Raw genomic sequence first — 22,163 nt, forward strand, 5'->3', positions numbered from 1 at the left:
ATCATGAAAATTCATAGTTTCATACTTCGTAGTCGAACTTACATAAGTAGAAGAGACCAACAACATTCAGACAAGTACATCAATGGGCGAAAGAATTGAGATTTGGGACTCAAAATAATCTACAAGACGAAATTGTTCTTCAAATTTTATATTATAAGCTTTTTTACATAGCTGATACAGAATGTTGAACTTTCTTAAATTGCAGCATGAAACATCTTTTTCCTTGATCCCGTTACATGCTTCTATTTGTAAATGTCACTTTTATCCTCTCAGCCAACGAATCTTACAATGTATTTCATTCAACATAAGGATTATGACTTTCCTAAATCTTCAAGCACACGTCATATCAAGCTGATAATGTATATCAAAGAGCAACTGAAACGAGAAAGGTTCGAATTCTTTGCAACAGCTCAGCCTTTATAGAATCAGGAACTGAAGCTGCATAAATAAAAGGATAGAAGCTCATTAACCAGCAAGATAATTTTAGTGCCAAAATGTAAATGCAAAAGCAAAAGGATTAAGAAAATTAGAACGAGCACTCTGCCCACTAAAACAACCAAATAGGTTAATATACAATCAGGGAGTTGACCCGCTGAAATTGCAAAAAAGGATCAGCACAAAAAACCAAGAGAATAGATCATTTGGATCACCAATCAATATTACAAGGATATGTCGATTTAATTTCTATAATGTAAACATCACATATTCCTTTCAAAACCTTTAAAACCCTAACATGCAAGTTTGGGAAATTGCTTAAGCGACTTCAATGGAATGGATGCCAGCAAATTCCCACTCGCACATGACTCACAGCAACAACTGATAACCGACATCAACAAAAAAAAAATCACTATTTATCACCATGCACTTACTTCTGTCCCAACACCCACTAATTTTTTACCGCCACTACACCATAAACCTGCACTATGACATCCTTTCGATCAAGCATGATTGCATTGTTTATGCTGATGGTTAATTTTACTTATAGGAAGCACTGTAATACCATGCAATGAAGGAGAGGGATTCAAAATCATGAAATAAGCTAAACTTTCTAGCCAGAAAGAATCAGGCGGTCCAAAAGGCGTGATTAGTTACTTCCATGTACATGATTAAAAGGAAAACTAGACAAATAACTCAAGTTGCAGACAATCAAAATCCACTACAAATAAGAAAAAAAGAACGAAATAATTACCTCTGCCTTTTGGAGTAATCACATGCACTAGGTCATCCACAGTAACATTATTGCTCCCCTTCTTCTTTATAAATGCCCTAGAATATCACAAAATTGAGACAGATTGCAAATGTTGCAAAAGACACCCATTCATATATGCATATGTGCTCTTCACAAATCATAACTTGATTGAAATTAGTAGAAGTTAAAACAAAGCTTTTACAAAAGAATAGTGCATAAGTGAAGCTAAAGAAGGGTATAGCTATGATATATATCCCCACAACCCAAAAAAAAATGAAAAAGAAAAAATGAAGGAATAATAATAATAATAATAATAATAATAATAATAATAATAATAATACAAACAACCCACCCATCCACACACGGAAGCAACAGCACTACACAAACATGAAGATCAATGAAAAAATAAAAGATTTTCAACTAAAGTCACTGAAGCTTTGCAACAACTACTTGGGGCTAGATTCTCCTATATATAAAAATGTTAAATATCAATATATAGCAACGAAGGTCTAACAATTTCATATAAGAAAATTAAAACCTCACAGCAAAACTTTTTCAAGAATCATGATAAATGATTATGTAGAATTCTAAGTCAAAGAAATTAGATTATTTTTACTCATTTTAAGAAGGCAAGATAAAACACAGAAACAAATGCAATGAAAGGTCAGAAAAAAGCAAATTTAAAAAAATATTGAACTTAGGACCATGAAGGAACCCCAAAGATGTATTCTGGCAGAGAGACTGAAGGTGCTAGAAAAATGAAGAGGTACGCGAAGGACACAAACAAAAGTGAAATCAATAAGAGCATATTCAGATCCTATGCTAGACAAACTGTTAAAGCCAAGAGAATTCGACTGATTAATAGAGAGGAAGAGAAGTGAAGGTGACATTGTCTCTGGTGACTGGGTATGGATGCAGGGTTTACCTAATAAGGTAGGAGATATACTAGCAAAAACATTTTTCTAACCAAACAAACAGTAAATAAGCGATCCTATCAGAAAAACACATCTTCCTATCTATCATCATTGTTGTTTTTTTTAAAAAAATAAAAATAATTTCACTACTTCTTTTCAAAATTTTGGAACTCTGCTTTAAGTATTATTGCAATCTTTGTTTGATTGTAATTTCAGTCATTTAGGATCCAAATATCTTTAAATCATTCTAATTTACTTGATCATCGTGATTCATTCAGTTGCTATATAACAGGTCCATCGTATTCATGAAAAGTAAAATTATTGCTACAAAATCATGGGACCAATATTGTAAAGCTCGGTAAAATCTAAATTAACTTTTAATTTTTAATTTTTAAATTGACTATTTTTTTATTTTTTATTTTATATATATATATATATATATATTATACACAAGCATAGCTACTAATATTAGAGTTTCTTACTTCTTCTTCTTCTTCTTTTTTTTCATTAAAAACTTGGCTAAACAGTCTGGCAATGGAAGTACAACTGATCAATAAACAAGGCCACAGTAAAAGCATGTGGAAAAGGATCCAAAATATTATCAAAAGTTGATAAGATGTGAACACACTGAATGCATGTATTGAGGATTGAAGCTACAGAAACTGTTAAAAAGAAAATTAAGGGCAAAAACCTGCAAAGAGCTCTCATGTCATCCTTCCACCCACATTCTATGAGCCTTTCCCTCAGAAGCTCCATCAGTCGTTCCTTTTCCCCACTCTCAATCAACTGTAGAGTATAGAGGCAACCAAATATCCAATTTATTAAGCCATACAAAGTCACACAACCGATTAATATAATTCCATAATACACTTCATTCAGTGCACCCCATATTCAATGCTCAGTAAGTTTCATACTCTATGTTTATTTAATCCCTTGTGTTCATTTTTATCTTGTATTATCACCAATCCAATATTTACTAAAGGAAAACCACTAAAAGAGGGATTTTTATTTATTTATTTATTTATTTTTGAAGCAAAAAAAGTAGTTTATGAAGTAATATTTGTTCTAATATTTGTTGAAAGGAAACCAAATGTTGTTCTAAAGTTTTAACCAAACAGCACCGGAGTCACCTTTCAAGTAGCATCTCATAAGTACTTATTTTGTGTTTAAAAGAACCTTTTTTGGAAAGATTGGATTTTAGTGACCAAACCTAAACAAAATTTCTATGGAGTGACCATAAAGTTTATAAAAGATAAAGATGAATACTCACTAAATTTAAAATTTAAATACAAGCAAGTGACCATTTGATGATTTATTACGTAAATGTCCTCCTTATAATAACTTATACTATAAATCTACCATTTCCTTCTTTTGTTCATTTGTTCTTGTAATTGAAATTGTTCCTTCTCGGCATGATTCAACAGACATACTCTAAGACTGAAAATTTCCTGATACCATGCAAATGCAAACTCAAATTCGAGATTAATGGCTTTGTATAAGGGATGCGTTCCCCTCTTGAACGCCTATTTTATTTCAATTATTACTTATCAAACAAAAAAAATTCGAGATTAATGGCTTTGTGAAAATTAATGCGGATTGGCTACAAATTTTGGCATAATGCCAAATAAATTAAGAAACAAGCTTGCATAAATTGTTTTGCTCTGTTATTGACAAGCACAAATATATGAAATCAGACCATGTCATCAAGGCTATTGATAAAGGGTTAGTTGTTTATTGCTTTTGGCCTCACAAGTAGATCCTACAAATGCACCAAATTCTCCAAATTTTCATTACTACTAGTTAATTAATGTGTAGTGAAATTTAGCTACCAATGGCTGTTGATGAGATACAACGATGATGGTGACGGAGGATCATGGGTTGTTTCTCAGCTAAAAGGAAAATACTGACTCCTACAACTTTCAGCATGAGCTAATAAAAAACACAAATGGACAAAAAATTGGAGATGAGGTATGAATGTTTGGTGTAGGGAGAGAATTTGGGGAATTATGTCGAGTGTAACTTTGACTTCATAAATTATTCATTACTTTTAAGTTGTTCGACAAAATTATCCTTGAAAGGTCACTTATTAGTAATTAAGTTTTAAATTTGGTGAGTATTCATCTTTTCTCGACTTTGAGGTCACTTTAGAGCAATTTTATTTATATTTGGTCACAAAAATCTAATTTTCCCAGACTTTTTTCATTCATTATAGCTCAAAAAGGTAATAAGGAAATGAAAATAGAAAATCTTAATACACAGAAGCATCAAGGTCCAAAAATCCTAAAAGATGCATAGCTAAGTAACCATTCAGATCTCAAAATTTAAAACTTCAAAGAATGACAAAAACTAAAAGTACAACATCTCGTGCTATATATATATATATATATATATATATATATATATGAATTTACATAATAGAAGGGGCAAGGTACCTTGATGTTGATAATTTCTTGAAGCGTGGGCTCTTGATCTTGATCATCCCGTGCGTCTGGTGTTGGCGGACGATTAACCGAATGCCTCCTATTTTTAACATAACAAATACACACACAAGTTAAGCAAAATAAAAATTAAAACTTTTTACAAAATAAGTGCTAAATATGAAGAAGATGGTTTCCAATTTCTGAAAAGTAGCTTCAATTAGACCGAATACGGATACATATATATACACACACACAAACACATATGCGAGTTCTTGTAGAGAGAAAGAGAGCGCACATGTGCTTCCTTAGCAAAGTATTGAATCTGCTACTGATCGAGCCTGAGTTGAGATGTTTTCTTCGCGAGGAGTAGCTATCTGAACATTGAAGTTTCTGTTTCGAGGATGAGATCCGAATAGACTGATGAGTTCCTTTAAACGGCACCGTTTGTTTCATTATTGATTTAACGGCGTGTTTGGTAACTTTGCAAATGAGACACAAGTGGGTTCCACACACCATCTTTTTAAAGCATCAATCACTCGTTCCTCGACATCTGACTATCCGAGGGTAAAAAAAACAAACTTAAAAGAATTGCTCCAAAGGAAATAGAGTGTGAAATCTTGTACGGCTATTTTTTTTTTTTACAAAGTAAGAATTGTTAGAAGTTAGATTAGTAGGTGGAAAGAATTGAAACCTAATACTCTAATTACTTGTTTGAATGGTTAGTTTTTCGAACTGTGTTTGCTTCTTAGATTTAGAAACTTTTATCTGCATAAATTATCTTTTTTTTATAAGAAATTAGAAACCAATTTGTACGGTCTCAACTTTATGAAAAATAATTCTTGCACTAAATAGTTACATTGAATTACTAGACCTACTTTTTTAATTAATCAATTATACAATAAATAAAGAAGTGAAGTCCTCCACTTAATTGTATTTTGTATAAATAATCAATTAAAAATTATTCCATTACGCAATTCACAGTAAATGTTTGTGTAAGTATCACTGCTCCAACTTTATTTTGCTTGTATACATGGCACAATGACTGGGTATGAGTTGCTATATGGTGAATGGCAGCACTTCGATGATTGTGACTATCTAACCTATATAAATAGGTTAATCCTCACTCAATATATATATAAAGTATACATACATATACTTTGGTTGAGATATTGGTGTCAGATTTCTAGAACACCTTTTGTCTCACTGAAATTATCCGAAATTTCCAAACTTTAACTAGTAGGCCGTTCGCTATCTCCGCATCCCTTTACTCACCGTTTTTAGAACTTATCTACACAATTTGGAGACATCCACACGTGCAAGTGTCAGCGACTTCTCTCATAATAATTAAATTTTTTTTTTTGGCAATCCTCCTCGACTGATGTAAAACTACAAATTTGAGATTTAAAAACTGTTTCTTCACTCATGATCTGGTTCTTCACATTTTCTTCTGCAGGAGGTTAGATACTCGATGGTAATAAACCACAGTACATATCTGCTTTTAATTTTTGGGGTGTAAATCACATGTTGAGAAACAAGGGAAGGGAGTGATTGTATTACTTTTAAGGAATCTGTTCCATTTCATTTTAGTGAAAGAAGAATCAAAATGTCAGAATACTAATACGATACCAATTACATTAATCAATGTAGCTTTTCATTGATTTGCAGAACTACCATGAGAATACAAGTAATCAGTAGAATATTCCAAGGGCATGGTTTCAGGCCATACGAAGCACGCAAAACAACATCATCAATCACAGGACCACAGAAGGCGCGATCTTGAGTCTGGCTTGTAGTGTAGCTGAGAAAGCTGATTGGAGTTGGACTCGATTCTGCTTTGAATGTCACAGAGAATTTCTTCGCTGATCCTGTCCCGTTGCTCAGCAGAGTAAAATTTTGGACCGTTGATCCTGCTTGAACCCCTATTGTAAAATCTCCAATGCACGAATCGTTAGCATCTCCCAGCATGAATTCCAGATTATACGCTGAACCTTCTGAGAGTGGTCTTGCTGTTTGTATGCCAGCTGAAACTCCTGATACAATCTCAATTGCAGCATTGCCTTCTGGGACAAAGTAGTGTTTGGAGTCTATGTATTTAACAGTACCTGTCACAGACCATTGTTGCAACACAGATTGCACAGGACTTGGTTCTGGTTCAAGTAAAATTCCTTCACTAGAGTTATTCAAGAATTGTGGACCCAATTCAAACCCACCATTAAGTAGTAGATTATCTGTTTTCCAAGGATTCGTTTGAAAATGAAACAAAATTTGAGTTAGAAAGAAAGCAACTCAACCATTAATTGGGAACTCAATGCATGCTTATGTATTTTGGTCATGTTTTCTCTAGTTTGAAGTTCCAATGGTGGTAACTATGAGCCTGCTTGATTTGTTATTTAGCAAAAATAGAAAATTGTTGTCAGAGAACTATAAAAGACAGTCTTCCAGACATTTTTTTAACTAAGTCTTCAAGAAACAATTCTCAGAATATGTCAACCAAACACGTTTTTTTAGAAACTATCAACCAAGCACGTTTTGTACAGAAATTTGATTTTCAATTCTCAGAAAATACAGAAAACTTAATCAAGTAGGCCATACATGTTTTCCCAATGATGGACATATGAGATGAAAGTCTACATACCATTGCCTTGAAGGAGTGTCCTGACGGGCTTGAGCAGAAGAGTGTCAACCACAGGCCAACAATTGGAAGCATTATCAGATTCAGTTGTCTGGCTTTGAAACACTAGGTTAATGGTCTCTCCATTACCCCAACTGCCCAAGTAGTGGCCATAGCTTTCCCATGTTTCCTTCCCATAGTTTTGTTTCAACGAAAATGCCGAGGCACTATCTGGAGCTGAAACTATAAGGCTGGCATTGCTTGTACAATTCTGACCACCCAAGGCAAGGGTAAAGGTCAGTAGGTATTGCATCAAGTCGCTATTGGCAGTAAAAGTTTGGTTGATCATGCCATCTTGACCCAATTCTATAGCATGTCCATTCCCTGGTAACAAGACAGTTGGACCGGCTGTTACATACTGGACTGTGCCTTCAAATGACCATCCAGGAATCGTATTGTTTTCATTCAAGAGCACAAATGGGGCACTGGAGTTTCCCGGTAAGTTTGATGGCGGGACTTCAAAATCTGGATTCTGTAAAAGATCTGTTCAATGAAAATAGACTTGTTTTTCAATAGTTCAAAAGATTTTTTTCGCAAAAACCGTCTGTTGAGAAGCTAAAAAAAAAAAAATTGCCGAATTACCTGCAGATGCAGTAGCTAGGAAGAGAAGTGGGATCAGAATCATTGCCAGCTTCATCTGGTTTGACAAAAAATGGGTAGATGTAAGGTTGGCTTTGTAATAGTACATGTTCAACTTCAGAGAAGTGGGATCAGAATCATTGCCAGCTTCATCTGGTTTGACAAAAAATGGTTAGATGTCAGGTTGACTTTGTAATAGTACATGTTCAACTTCAGAGAGTGGGTATTGGTTTTGACAAAAACATTTAAAATTTTAAAAAAATGATAAATGTTACACATACCCTTGAAGAAGATGGGGCGCACGTCCATTAATATAGGTTAAACCGGGGAAAGTCTTTTCCATCATTCAATTGGACAGTGTTCTTCACTATTACTTAAAGTGCATGTTGGTCTAATGTTTTAATTTTAATTTAATTTTGTTTTGTTTTGTAAGCATTGGTCTATGGGTTGTTGTATGCAACCATCGAAAATTATTATTGGTATGAAGTTCATCTCATTCAGACTCATGGCTAGTTAGGGTACTCCTTGGCATAAACCGCCTGCCCAAACGTATCTGGCATAGCTCGACTCCAATTGCATCGAAAAAAGAAAAAGAAAAACCGAAAACAATTATGATGGTTAAATTTGATCTTCTATGCCTAAACCCCAAGTAGACTTAAAGTTGGATTTGGTTGCAGTTGTTGGAAATTGTGTCTTCAAATTCCTATTTTAGTTAGGTTTCTATTTTAGAGTCATATTTTGTTAGAAAATTTCTTGTTAAGCAAGTATTGACCCCCAAAAAATTGTAATCATTGTCCAACAATCATCCAAAAAGGTTATGGGTTGAAACTCATGAGTTGAGAAATGTAGGGTAGAAAAAACAACTAGGGTGGTCATTGATAGTGAGGAGATATCTCTGCAAAATTATAGTGAAATCTCTTCTCATCCGTGGATGTAGACCATTTTTGGTCTTATGTTTGTATGTGATTGCTTTGTTGGCTTTCGTTGGATCTTCGGTTTGTGCACTTAGGATGATTTTTAGATTTGATGATTTTAGAAAGGCATTTTTCAAGAGAACAACATAAAAGTGACTTTTTGCTCTGCTAGATCGGTGGAAAAACATGTATTTTGAGCATTAGACAAAGACGAGGGATTTACCTTTGGATGCATTAGATGAATCATCAAGATCGAATTCAGTACTAGAATTTTAACCTGCCGATAGCACACACCAACAGCAGACCGCAAGGCAAGCATGAAAATACCTTGCAAATGTAGAACTATCAACATTTTATGGCAATTTGTTCAAGCCGAGGAGACCGACTGCATCTGACTATTGTGGCATTTGCTGGGAGATGAGAAAAGGTCAAATAACAGCTGAAATCACATATAATCAGTACTAGAATTTTAACCTGCGGCTGCCATTATTTAACCAATAAGTGCTGAAGTTTCTTGTATACAAAGAATTGGCATAAAACAATTTTGCTGAACAATTTACATGAACAAAGAAATGAACAAGAAAAAGAAATTACAATCTTTTTGCAAGGAGCTGGATTCTAAATTGATATTCGTTAAAACTCACCACCTGTGAGCACAATGAATTTTGCCATATCATCATATGGACCGTGTTTTTCTTTTTGGTCTATATGCAGATTGGAAGGCGGGAGTCTCGACAAGTGATTCCAACAAAGAAGCCACCCAAATGCATATTTTCAACTTTCAGCTGAAGAAGACCACTTGCATGCAGGGCAGCACTACCCCCTACTAAACAGATTTGAATGCAATGAAAAATCAAGTAGTTAATCACACAAACTAGAATGATTTATCGTTTCCCACTCCATGCATCTGACATGAAACACTATCATGATCACTTCCTTCATTTAATCGAGATCCTGATCATATCTGTACATTATCATACATATTTGAATCTGCATTGAGTTGACCAGATGAGGCTTGTGAGACACAAATAACACAACTTTACTTGTGACCATCCACAAAGCTCCATCCAGGTGTTTTCTTCAAATTTCCTTCTTTCATCATCTTCCTCATTCTCGAAACATTCTCCCACTGTCCAGCCTCTGCATACATATTGGACAAAACAACATAAACACCGTGATTATGAGGTTCAAGAACAAGAATTTCTTTCACCGCTCGTTCAGCAATCTCAATATTTCCTTGGTTCCTGCAAGCCCCCAACAGAGCTCCCCAAATCACCACATCGGTTTTCCACGCCATTCCTTTTATCAGCTCCTCAGCCTCCAATAGCCTCCCACCTCGCCCAAAAAGATCAACCATACATCCATAATGCTCTATCTTTGGCTCAATGCCATACACCCTTCTCATGGAATGAAAAATCTTATCACCAAAATCAAGCAAGCCAGCATGGCAGCATGCAGATAAAACCCCAACAAATGTGATATCATTGGGCACAACCTGCTCACTCTCTAACTTCCGAAAGAGATTGAGTGCTCCTTCAGCATGTCCATGAACAGCCAAACCACAAATCATTGCATTCCAAGTTGCAATGTTCCTTTCAGGCATGCTATCGAAACACTTTTGAGCCATCAAAATTGCTCCATTCTTCAGATACATGTTCACCAATGCCGTCCCAAGAATCACACCCACCTCAATCCCATTCTCGTCCATAAAAACATGAATCCGTCTCCCTAAATCCAAACACCCTGATCGAGCACAAGCAGACAACACAGAAGCCAGAATGGGTCCATTGGGCTCAAACCCATCCAAAATCATTCGATCAAAAAGTAACAACGCTTCATTTGAACAATAGTTTTGAGCATAACCACATACCATAGTTGTCCATATGCTCAAATTTCTATCAGAAACTTCTTCGAACAACTGGCGGGCATCGTTCAAATTGTCTGTACTAGAGTAACCCCTAATCAATCCATTAACAACATGCAAATCCAGTTCCAAACAGAACTTCAAAACATGGGTATGCACCTGTTTACAACATTCGAGTGATCGCAAATTCGAACAAGCCTTGAGAAGAAAAGGGAAAGTGTGCTTACCGGGTATAACACCGAGCCTTCGCATCTTTATGTAAAGATGCACAGATTCTGTAGGGTTTGGAGTACTAGCTTGAGCCCTAATGAGTGTGTTCCACATAAATGAATTGGGTTCTTGGGTATTGCTAAAAAGCTTGAGAGCATAGTCGAGGTCGCCGGAATCTGAAAGAGCGGCAAAGGAGAGTAATCGGCTGGCGGCGAAGTTGTCGTGAATGCGGCCAGAGATGATCATTTGAGCCTGGATTTGTTTGAGTTGGTGCATTGAAGTGCATTTGTCTGCGAGGAGAGAGAGACGTGGAGGTTTTGACCGCGGTGCTGGGTGAGGAAAACATGTGTAGTTGGGAAGAGAAGCGAGCGGCCGTTTTGCGAAGAAGGTTGTTTTGGGCGGTAACATTGCTATTTGGTTTCTTTGGTGCTGCCATATTAGTAAATCACTGAAAAGAATTTTCTTTTTTCTTTTTTAAAGAATAAATTGAAATTCAATTGTTCAATGTTTGGTTTTAGCAACATCTAATTTCTCCCATCAGCTCGGCTCAATTAAAATTTTGTTTGACCGTATCTAATAAAGATAGTTGAAATTTAATTAATACTCCGAATTCAATTTTTAAAGGTGAATTTTAATCCATCTCTAAAATTGCGATCATATTTTTTATTTATTTAATAAACATAAAGATCGAATTCAGTTTTTTGAAGGTTGTTGAATTTTGTTGAATAAACAAATGCTCACACATAATTTTGTAATAAGTTGGATAAAGAACATTCTTTGGTTAAGTTTATAAAAATATTTACATGATATAAGATTTGATGCTTACAAAATGAAGTTATATTTCTATTTATAGGTACCCATTCCTAATGAATGGCTAAGATGCAATCTCACCGATGGAGGCTGTTTCTGTATAATTTTCTCATATCTACACTATTCTAAAATTCTCTAATCTACTCCACACAACTCTGAAGAATTTTAAAACCTTTCACATACTTTCGTAATATTTTACACATTTAAACATATATCTAAAATCTTCTATACAATTCTAGAAACTCCTCTCATCATGCAGTGTCCTACCGTAACCTCCATAGACAGGCGCGACATTATACTAGAATTTAAAATCTCAACATATATTAGCAAATACTGTATATATGTTGAGCTTAGAAGCCCTCTGCTGACTGCTGGCTCGGGTTTTAAAATAATATTTATTGCTACAAAGCACAAACTAAACCAAAAATCTCGAAAATCAAATGGTGGAAAATCAAATGGTGACGATGGCTTCAACGTTGTTTTTGGTTGAATACGATGGCTTCAACATTGAATCTCTTGGATTCTATGATTTCTATCTGCTATTGGGACGCCTATTTGGATGTCGTCCAAATTCTCCAATTTTATATTACTACTATTGTATTAGTAAATCCCAATTAACAACATCACAATCTAGAGAATCCACAAAATTGCCATCGAGGGCACTCAAGCGGCTAAGGTGACGCCTTCTCGACCAACAAAATGGTCACAGTCTTCATCATCACCGTTAATTTTTTAGATGAATAAAAGTAGGTTTCACTTTGCAACTCCTTCATTGGCAGTGATGGTGCCGTGAGATTGTACATTTTAATGCATTTTTGTGGACGACAGTTACTCACTTTTATAAACCCAAAAACTTCGTCTTTCACACGCACACACCAAGCACACACACGCACACAGCAAAACATATCTGAGCCGAAAAGGAGCTGAGACATGCCGGGAGTAAGAGGCCCGTCTGATTATTCACAGGAGCCCCCTCGTCATCCATGTCTTCAGATTAATGCCAAGGCAATTTTTTCTCCCCTCTCTCTATATTTGTGTATATATATATATATATATATATATATGCACACAAGTACTTGCTAGATCATACTTTTGATTCGGTATAATTTGAAGTCTTAATCGGACATTGTTCGATAATAGCCAAAGCCAGTACAGTCTTTGATTTTGTATCAAGTTGTGTTCTATTATGCCAATCGTTTCTCTCTATGTGGATTTTCATTCTTCACACCCGTCTCGGTTATACTCTTGGGTTTATATTTGTTGGATTATCAGATTGAGTGGCCTTGAATTTTGAATCTTTGGATTTATATAAAATTTCTCTGTAAAAATTCTAAATTATCTTTTACTGTATATATTCTTCATCCAGACACAATGTAAACGGAAATCATGTTTGATAATGCCAATTGTAAATGTTTAATGATCACCCAATTTCAGTTATCCTGAATAGTCTGATATCTTAACATGATTCAACCTTCTTTCTATGGATTGTGTGGATTTTTGGCCTTTTAGATACTACTAGTATTTAAATACATGGGGTACTCCCCTTAGGACCCCGGTCGAGACCCACCAAAGGTGAGGCCTGGACTTAAATGATGAACGGGTTTGCGGATGATTGCATGCGTACCGAGAGTCAAAGTAGCTAGTGGGTGAGTTGATTCTTAGTTACCAAACAAAAAAAAAAGTCTAAGAGCCACTTCTCTTAAAAATCTTATTTATTTATTTTTTATTATTTCATTTCATGTTAATTTCTGCCAACCTCTTTATCTTTTACCTTCTATACAAACCAATCTCACTCCTCTCCACCAGTGCGTCTACCTGTCTACACTGAATAAATCCATACCACCTAACTCTTCTTTCTCTTATTTTCTTACAAATAGGTGTCACTCTTAATTTCTCCGTTACTCGTTAATTATTATTTTTATCTCTTCTAGGTACTTGTAGCATCTATCTTAGCACTCACATTTCAGCCACATGAATGTGCCATTCGTATTCTTTATTAACGCTCAACACTTTGCTTCATAGAAGATGTCCTATATACTTTTCCTTTTGACTTCTTTGATATTCCTTTATCACATTAAACATCACTAGCTTGCCTCCATTTTGTCCAACCTATTCCAATTCTACTACTTAAATCATCATCAATCTCTTCATCCTTTTGTATAATTTTCCTAAATAATGAAAATAATTATTTTGAGTAATGCTTTGGCTTTGAATTGTTATCGCTATGTATAACGTTCTTAAATTTTCATTCCATACATTCTGTTTTAGTTCGTCTTATATTTAAACCTTTAGACTCTAATGCATTTCTCCAAGTTTCTAATTTTATTGCTAAAGTTTCTTTAGAATTATCCAATAATAATGTATGATACTATGATCAGAGAAGAGGGTACAATCTTTTAAATGATGGTTTGTAGTCAAAGTGTTAGCATCCTGTCTGGACCTGGAAGATTATTGTTTTTAAGGAAAATTTTCTTTGAAGGCAGTATTTGACTAAGGAAATGCATCAAGGGATTTTTTTACTTTACATTATTGGACAGATGCCACTGTCAAAGGGGATTTTGATTTGGAGCATTTCTTCAATATCAACAGCCTATGCTTATAGTTTTATGGAGTATCTTTCACAAGTTCAATACAGCCCAATGAGTTACCTTTTTTTTCCTTGACCTTTATATATCTTTTTAACCCAATGAGAAATTATCATTTTCTTGCATGTCGGGTGCAGGAGCCCTTCAACGCTGAACCACCTCGTTCAGTCTTGATTTCCTCTTACGTGACTCCTGTGGATTTTTTCTACAAGCGGAACCATGGACCAATTCCACTAGTTGATGACTTAGAAAGGTTATATGCTCTGTCTTACTTTCATACACCCTTACACCCTCGTGATGTTTTGAAGTTTTTATAAGTTTTAACTGATTGACAGAATCTGTTTAGCTGAGCAGATATTGTGTTTCCATAACTGGTTTGATTGAAAACCCCAAGGATCTGTTCATGAAAGATATCTGGTGAGAAATAGAATGAGGGAGCACATTTTATGATATTAATTTACTATTTCATGCAAAATTGTTTGAATAAGGTACTTATATTGCTTCACTAATAACAGGAATCTTCCAAAATATAATGTCACTGCGACCCTACAGGTATGGATTTTCTATATAACATTTGAACCTATGGGATTGTGGTTGGAAATTTTCTCCCACAGTTCTGTGACAAAGTATGATCAAGTTTATTTTCTTGTTTGGTTAGATTTATTAACTTGCCAATCTTGACTTGCCTTGATTTTCCAGTGTGCTGGTAACAGAAGGACTGCAATGAGCAAAACCAAAACAGTGAAAGGAGTTGGATGGGATGTTTCTGCTATTGGAAATGGTTAGTTTCCTTCATCATGGATCTAAAATTTTGCTTTTGATTCTCTCTGTACAAGTATTTTATTTTTTATGATGTTAGAAATGACACAATTAAAGTCTTAATGTGATTACCGTGGTATGGTCTGTGAGTGTCAGTGTGTAGAATTGTAATCACGTGAGGGGATGATGACTGCTCAACTGACCTCTCCTATCACTGTTTCATGATTACTTTTGGCTAAAAGTTGTACTAAAATCTATTTTTATGTAATCAACACTAGCGAGTCTCTCTCTCTCCCTCCTCTCCTTGAGTGTAGTCTTTTCCTTTTATTCAATTTGAGTGGGGTCCATTTCTTGGTATAATGCCGACTCACAAGAGTGAAAAGAAATTTTGAGGTTTCTGAGCAATCACTTTGAGCAAAATAATACCGATGGTTAGGTTTGTCTCCAATTGACCCCCGTGTAGCACCTCACTTAGAAGGGTCCATTTCTTGGTATGATGCCGACTCACAAGAGTGAAAAGAAAAGTTGAATTTTCAAAGAAATTGCTTTGAGCAAAATAATACTGATGGTTACGCTTGTCTCCAATTACCACCGTGTAGCACCTCACTTAAATGGGACCAACATGGGTAATGGATTTTTTTAATCACTTAGATTGTCCATTTCTTGGTAATGGACGAAATACTATGTTATATGAGACAATTGGCATGTTTCTGTCCAATGAATGAATCATACGGAGAGAGAGTCAATTATGATGCCGGGATTGGTCGATAAGCCATGGTCAGCAGTACTCTTTTTCAAGAACACATGGGTTTGTCCTCCAGCTAATTAAATTGGGCTTATAAAATTGAACTTTTTTTTCAGATACCTCTTTCATTCCTCTCAAGGACAGAGGGAACTATAACATCTAGACTCCATCGCCTTCTGTGATATTTTTTTTCGGGTCACACTTAGAGTGTTTTTGCAAGAATAGGTACCTCTTGTAATGTGCGCAGACTTGGTAAGAGAAACTATTTTGAGTAAATTAAATGTTCCTTGTCTGGCTATCAAGAGGAGGCCATCTACTCTAGACTGTAATGGTTTGACGGGTTAGTTATAGTGCTATTATGTGTTTTTTGTCAAAGACATTGAAATGCATGATCATCTTTGCTCAAGTTGCAGCTTTAATAAAGACTTGTGGCACAGAGCTTTAACAAAACATGGTTTATAAAGATTTCCAGGAAGTTGAATTCAAATCATTCAATGGGCCATACTAAATTGAATTCTAAGTCTTTCCTAAAATGGTAAGAAGTGTGCTGTTGACTGGTTTGACTTTTACATTTTTAGGGGCAACATATTTACAGGATTTTTGAGAATGATTACAAGGACAAGGCCTTTGTTTATATTTGATTTGCTAGAGATATCAGTGGTTTGCTAACAACTATTGCTGATGCTCCTGTTGTGAGAGCAGAATTTCAATTTTCAAATTTTTAAGTTGGTTGGAAGGAAACTCCTAGGTTTGATATATATTGTTTTTGATTGTGCTGTAGGTTGATATGTGGTTTGCGTAAGCTTGAAGCCCTCCTGAGGGGATATACCCCCTTTGAGCTAGCCCCTTGTTGCCTGAACTTTTCTTGCTTGTACATGTTTTGATGAGTTAGGAGAAAAACATACCAAGTTGGGTTGAGTTGATACATAAGCATGCATACATGTTGATGGAAATAAAGTTGATTAAAATGTTGTGTATTCCAAGATTATGTAAATGTGTGTATGTAAAGTTGCAGATGCCAGGTGAACAACAAGCACCTACTTGTGCATAGGCATGTGCACATCTATGTGGACTTGTGGGGAACATTTGATTCTTCAGTCTGCTTATCTTAAGGATAACCGGAAGCCCTTGGTCCTCAATTTCTCTATGGATCCTCTGATTTTTTTTTTTTTTTTTTTAATGGTAATGTCTCCGCAGTCCCTACTTTGTGTTGATTATAATATTCATTAACGGATTATATATTCAATTCATATTTGAGGTATCAGATCCAATTCGAATCAAAATCCAATCTATTGTGACAGGTCTAGTCTAGATGGCTGTTTTCTCTACACTTATGTGATGGAGTGGCTGATAGGCTTAGACTAGGTGAAATCTAGGTGGCTTGGATAGAGCAAGACAGACAGTCAATGGCAATTGATGAGACCAAGGATCTTGAATTCTAGTGAAAGGGCTGTATTGCTCAAAGTGCATTAATTGTTGGTAGTTGATCTATTCAAGAAGGTATATGGATGTATATAGGGTGCATACAGTGGACATTCGATCATGTGGATCAAATCTAGCTACGACACATGTTAAGTGTCATGCCTGAGGGGCTGAGATAAGAAGGATTTGTCATGATTAAACCTCCTGCATGTGCATGAAGCTCCTGGTATCGAATGAAGACATTAACTCTAACTCTCTGCTGGACTACTGTAAGGGACTGCCTTAACCTTCCTCCAACTCTAGCTGTTCGTTCCAATCCATCCAGATATCTCAAAGCCAACAGCAGGACGCTGAGTCGTGCTGTTTAGAAACACTGGACCTTTAAGTAGGGATTGATCCCCCAGCCCCTGGCCTTCTCTCTAACCTTGGGCGGGCATTGATTGCGAGGAAATGTACATTCCTCACTTTGGCGAGTGAGAGCTTCTAAAACATGAATGAGCATGCCCTTGTGCAGTTTACCCAGTGGTGTGGCTCAAAAGATGTCTGGGATTCTCTCCCTCACGGGGAGGCCGATCAGACATGGTACCACATGGCATTCCATGACTGATAACTTGGCATGAGGGGAATGGTCCATGCCCACTTATGTCATCAAATTTCCATGTGTTAACATTGTGATTTTACTATCTTTTGTGATTAGCAGGCTTATTGTATTTCTATTCTTTTTTTACCGTCGGCTGAAACAGTGAGTGGTAGTAAATAATAGGAATGGGGCTTTGGTTACAGTACATTCAAAAAATTTGGATCCAAGATTGGATGGTCAGCGTTTAATTTCACTATCCAAGTGCGACTAAGTTGGACATACGTGTTCATACGTCATATCATGTGCATAACTGCCTATAAATGGGTGAAGGACTATACTCTTTGTTGAGTGGCTCATAAGGTTGTCTATTGTAGTATATATAAATATACATATATATACATTTTATTTTATTTTTCTTTCCATTTATGTAGTGGTTAAAAATTTTCTGGAAAGTTCTTCTTTTTCCTCCTATATATTCCTAATTTCTTATTCCTACATATTCCTTTCAGCTGTCTGGGGTGGGGCCAAATTGGCTGATGTTCTTGAACTTATTGGGATACCTAAGTTGACAAATGCCACACCCTCAGGTGGAAAACATGTTGAATTTATTAGCATTGATAAGTGTAAGGTAATCAGCTTGAACTTTTACTGTTTTCTGGGATTTGCAATCTTTCGCTGTCCTTTACTGTTTGGTGGTGGATTTCAGTCAACCCAATGATTTCCTTAAAATTATAGGAAGAGAATGGGGGTCCATATAAGGCATCGATTCCATTATGTCAGGCCACTAACCCTGAAGCTGATGTTTTACTTGCGTATGAGATGAATGGAGAGGTAAGCAAAGTTCCTCTTAAAAACAAAGAAAGCAAACCCTGTACGATTTGGTCAGAAAATCTGCATCTTTTTCAGTCACCCTGGTTATTATATAAATTGCATATTATAGTTTTTATCATGGCTTTTTTCTTTTCTCTCGGCCTCAACCATGCTTCCTTTTCTGTTCTACAAACAAAGGACCTCTTGAAAATAGGTACCCTGCTTCCTTCACTGTTCTACAAACAAAGGACCTCTTGAAAATAGGTCTTCTGGTTTTGGCAGTATTCTAACAATTTAGTCTTTGTTGAAGCTTTTTTATTTTTTATTTTATAATTTAGTCTTTTTGATGCATTATCTTTTTACACAGGTATTTTTCTTTTATGACTAAATCGTATTTTTCTATCTTATTACAGTATCCTCCTTTTCTAATTTTGGGTACTTATTTCATAATTTACTTCCCTAACTTTACGTTTACTATGCTGTTCTGCGAAAGACTCTAAACAGGGATCATGGGTATCCATTGCGTGTAGTCGTCCCAGGTGTTATTGGTGCCCGTTCTGTTAAGTGGCTTGATTCCATCAACATAATTGCAGAAGAATGCCAGGTTGGCTGGCTGTTAATTATCTTTTAGATATTATCACTATGCCTTCCCCTTAGATATTATTAGTATTACCGTCCCCTTTTTGTATATTATAAGACTGAGTTCTTATTGCTGCTTAACAGGGCTTCTTTATGCAAAAGGACTATAAAATGTTTCCACCTTCTGTTAATTGGGAAAATATCAATTGGTCTACCAGGAAGCCACAAATGGATTTCCCCGTCCAGGTATATGCTTGGTTTCTGTGTGTGTGTGTGTGTGTGGTGCCTGCGGGGGGGTTGGGGGAGGGAAGTGGTGGTGGTAGGATATGCAATGCTTCTCCCTGTAGTCTCTTTGTGAGTATAGAAAGTCTTGTTCTGATATCCAAAATGTGAAAAGGGATGTTACTTTGAACTTGGGACTGGAAATTTTATTTATTTATTTATTTATTTGTTTTGGCCTTTTTTATTTTTATTTTTTTATTGATCTAAATTTAGAAACTAATGCAAATAACAAACTTCAATCTAACAAATAATCAATTTTTTATTTTGTTATAGCCCCCAAGTGTTTTTCCAATGTTTTATAGGCCATTGTTTTGCATGAAATATTCCAGGGCAATAAAAGTGGCAGCGATGCCTCCATTCAGTTTGCAATGCTTTTAGGCTTTGTGCATTTGGTTTGGTCTGTTTCTTTTTATTTACCGTAGGCTTAGCACTGGGGAACTCTAGGAACAGCAAAGCTGTTTAGATACAAATTGCAGTAAATCTTCAAGAAGTTTATGTTGCCGGAGGCAATAAGTTATTGACTAATAATTTAAGGAATTGCTTTTCAGTGTGTTATATGTTCCCTAGAAGATGAGAACGTGGTAAAGCATGGAAAGGTCAGTATATTTGCAATTACAGGTTCTGATAATTTTGTATATATGATATATGTATAATATATTTGTTATTCTTTGCATTTTTACCTACATATAATTTTTTTTTTTGGTTCACATGCATATAATATATAAACATATAAATATAAATTTCTTAATCTGTTACATATCACAAGTGACTGGAATATAAGCATCTTTATAGTAGCCTTTCCCACCATACCATAAATTATCTTGTGGTGATCAATGTCACTGAATTCTCCAAATCTTAATTGCAAATTTAGCCAATTGTTTGTTGATCCAATTTCCTATAGTTCGTTTACACATGAAGATGACATATGGTGCCTTTACCCGTTGAAAATTTGTCATTATATTTGCAGCAATTTCCATCGTTTTTTCAGTCACAAGTTTTTAATAGGAACTTATAAAAATGAGTCCTGGTGGGCCACACTGTGGCGTTGTAGGCCGAAATACATCTGAGTTCGAATCTTCTATCGTACACAGCATGGTGCTTTAGCGTATTGAACAACTTATTTCGAGATGTCAACACATTATTTCGAGGCTTGATTTAATGTGATTTGTTGATGTCTCGAAATATTGTATTGATGTCAACAACTTATTTCGAAAGTAAACACATAATTGAACTGCGAAATAATGGGTTAACGTCTGGTTTTATTGTGTTGTTGGTGTCTACAGCACACCAAAAGGCATACAATAGACGATTCGGACTCAAAACACCTACACATTAAGTTTATAAATTACTTATTTTGTTGTTGTTGCTGCAAAGATAACTATCAAAGGATATGCTGTGTCTGGAGGTGGGCGTGGAATTGAGAGAGTAGATGTATCCATTAATGGCGGCAAAACCTGGGTGGAAGCCTCCAGATACCAGAAGACTGGCGCTCCCTACATTGCTGATATAGATAGTGACAAATGGGCGTGGGTATTCTTTGAGGCCATGGCCGAAATTCCACATGGTGCTGAGATAGTTGCTAAAGCGGTATGTCATATTTGTTCTTTTTCCTCATCAGAGCATGATCTCAAATTACATGGGTTATAGACAGTTAGTGACGTTTTGGCTGGATTTAAGTGAACATAGATCGCAGCTAAATAAAGTTTAACCTGAATCGAACCCAATTTGTGAGTGAATTATAGGACGGCAACCTTTCCTTGATCCAAATATCTAGTCACTAGCCACCAGCATGACCTAGAACAGAAGTTTTCTTGAATATAAACATAGATTTTTTTTATTTATTATTGTCCGAAATTTAATTATGGAGTTGGTGGCAGCTGAATGTACTCTGGTTAATTTTCGGATTTGTCAATTTAATATTTTTGTATATGAATTATACAATAAAATCATATGCATAAAGTTTTATGGGGAATAAACTGCATGACTTTTCAAAAAATAAATAAATAAATAAATAAACTGCATTCATCCCCTCCAAATCTGCATGTTGCATTTCTTTGTTCATGATTTGCCTTGTGATTCTGCATTGGTCAGGTGGATTCTGCTGCAAACGTACAACCTGAAAATGTGGAAACCATTTGGAATTTGAGAGGGATACTGAACACTTCGTGGCATCGAGTTCATGTTCGAGTTGGTCACTCGAACATGTAAGCTATCTACAGGACTCAGCTGCAGAATGGTCAGTCCGAGCTTTGATATGTGAAATGATTTTTGTTTTGCACGTGCTAAAATTGTCGTTCGAAATAATGATGACTGTTTGTTTTGTTGATCTTGTTATCAATAGTCTTTCATGTAAGCCTTTTTTTTTTAAAAAAAAAAAAAAAAAAAGTTAAATTTTATGTACTTTGTTTTAGTTTTATTAATATTCTGACCTTTTGCTTCTAAAATTTTCCTCCATGATTTTTAACTTTGTTGTTAATATTTCCTTGGGAGTGTATCTAATAAAACTATGTCATCTACAAACAACATACATCATAACATGTTTTTTAAGATTTCATATTTATTCCATCTAACACTATTGTAAATTGGTACGGACTTAATTGATCCGGAGTGTAATCCTACTTTTATGGAGCATTTATTAATTTTTTTCACATGTATTTGGAATTTTAGTCAATGTCTCATTACATATTCTAAATAAAATTTATAAGTTTTATAAAGACTCAAAATAAAATAATCTTCTTTTGTTTTTTACCAAGCACGCTTGCACTATCATTATTTTTATTTTATTTTATTTTTTTTTCTCCTCATAAATAATGTATTTGATCTCCTCTTC

General features: G+C 35.4%; 4 protein-coding genes across 4 annotated transcripts; 1 reads left to right on the top strand and 3 right to left on the bottom strand.

The window, feature by feature from the left end:
- Window positions 1-120: 120 nt before the first annotated feature.
- On the bottom strand, window positions 121-4,991 carry LOC132315649 (transcription and mRNA export factor ENY2). The gene is made up of 5 exons (XM_059813988.1): window positions 4,819-4,991; window positions 4,536-4,623; window positions 2,795-2,889; window positions 1,190-1,266; window positions 121-438 (listed from the first exon to the last, which is right to left on the bottom strand). Exons 1-5 carry the CDS (start codon window positions 4,974-4,976, stop codon window positions 365-367), a joined length of 492 nt encoding a protein of 163 aa, XP_059669971.1. The 5' UTR covers window positions 4,977-4,991; the 3' UTR covers window positions 121-364.
- Window positions 4,992-6,092: 1,101 nt separating this feature from the next.
- Window positions 6,093-8,082, bottom strand: LOC132267496 (protein DUF642 L-GALACTONO-1,4-LACTONE-RESPONSIVE GENE 2). The gene is made up of 4 exons (XM_059768654.1): window positions 8,055-8,082; window positions 7,777-7,926; window positions 7,159-7,677; window positions 6,093-6,751 (listed from the first exon to the last, which is right to left on the bottom strand). Exons 1-4 carry the CDS (start codon window positions 8,080-8,082, stop codon window positions 6,162-6,164), a joined length of 1,287 nt encoding a protein of 428 aa, XP_059624637.1. The 3' UTR covers window positions 6,093-6,161.
- Window positions 8,083-8,936: 854 nt separating this feature from the next.
- Window positions 8,937-11,290, bottom strand: LOC132315650 (pentatricopeptide repeat-containing protein At5g06540-like). The gene has a single exon (XM_059813989.1). The coding sequence runs from the start codon at window positions 11,167-11,169 to the stop codon at window positions 9,727-9,729; it is 1,443 nt and encodes a 480-aa protein (XP_059669972.1). The 5' UTR covers window positions 11,170-11,290; the 3' UTR covers window positions 8,937-9,726.
- Window positions 11,291-12,429: 1,139 nt separating this feature from the next.
- On the top strand, window positions 12,430-21,777 carry LOC132315651 (sulfite oxidase). The gene is made up of 12 exons (XM_059813991.1): window positions 12,430-12,576; window positions 14,294-14,409; window positions 14,511-14,573; window positions 14,672-14,708; window positions 14,856-14,937; window positions 18,172-18,290; window positions 18,398-18,493; window positions 18,966-19,076; window positions 19,196-19,297; window positions 19,882-19,929; window positions 20,708-20,920; window positions 21,425-21,777. The coding sequence occupies exons 1-12, from the start codon at window positions 12,502-12,504 to the stop codon at window positions 21,539-21,541; spliced, it is 1,179 nt and encodes a 392-aa protein (XP_059669974.1). The 5' UTR covers window positions 12,430-12,501; the 3' UTR covers window positions 21,542-21,777.
- Window positions 21,778-22,163: the final 386 nt, after the last annotated feature.

This window comes from Cornus florida, unplaced genomic scaffold, assembly GCF_030987335.1.
Source record: "Cornus florida cultivar Cherokee Brave unplaced genomic scaffold, ASM3098733v1 CherokeeBrave_3.0.0_Hap2_Chr07, whole genome shotgun sequence".
In the NCBI taxonomy this organism is placed as follows: domain Eukaryota; kingdom Viridiplantae; phylum Streptophyta; class Magnoliopsida; order Cornales; family Cornaceae; genus Cornus; species Cornus florida.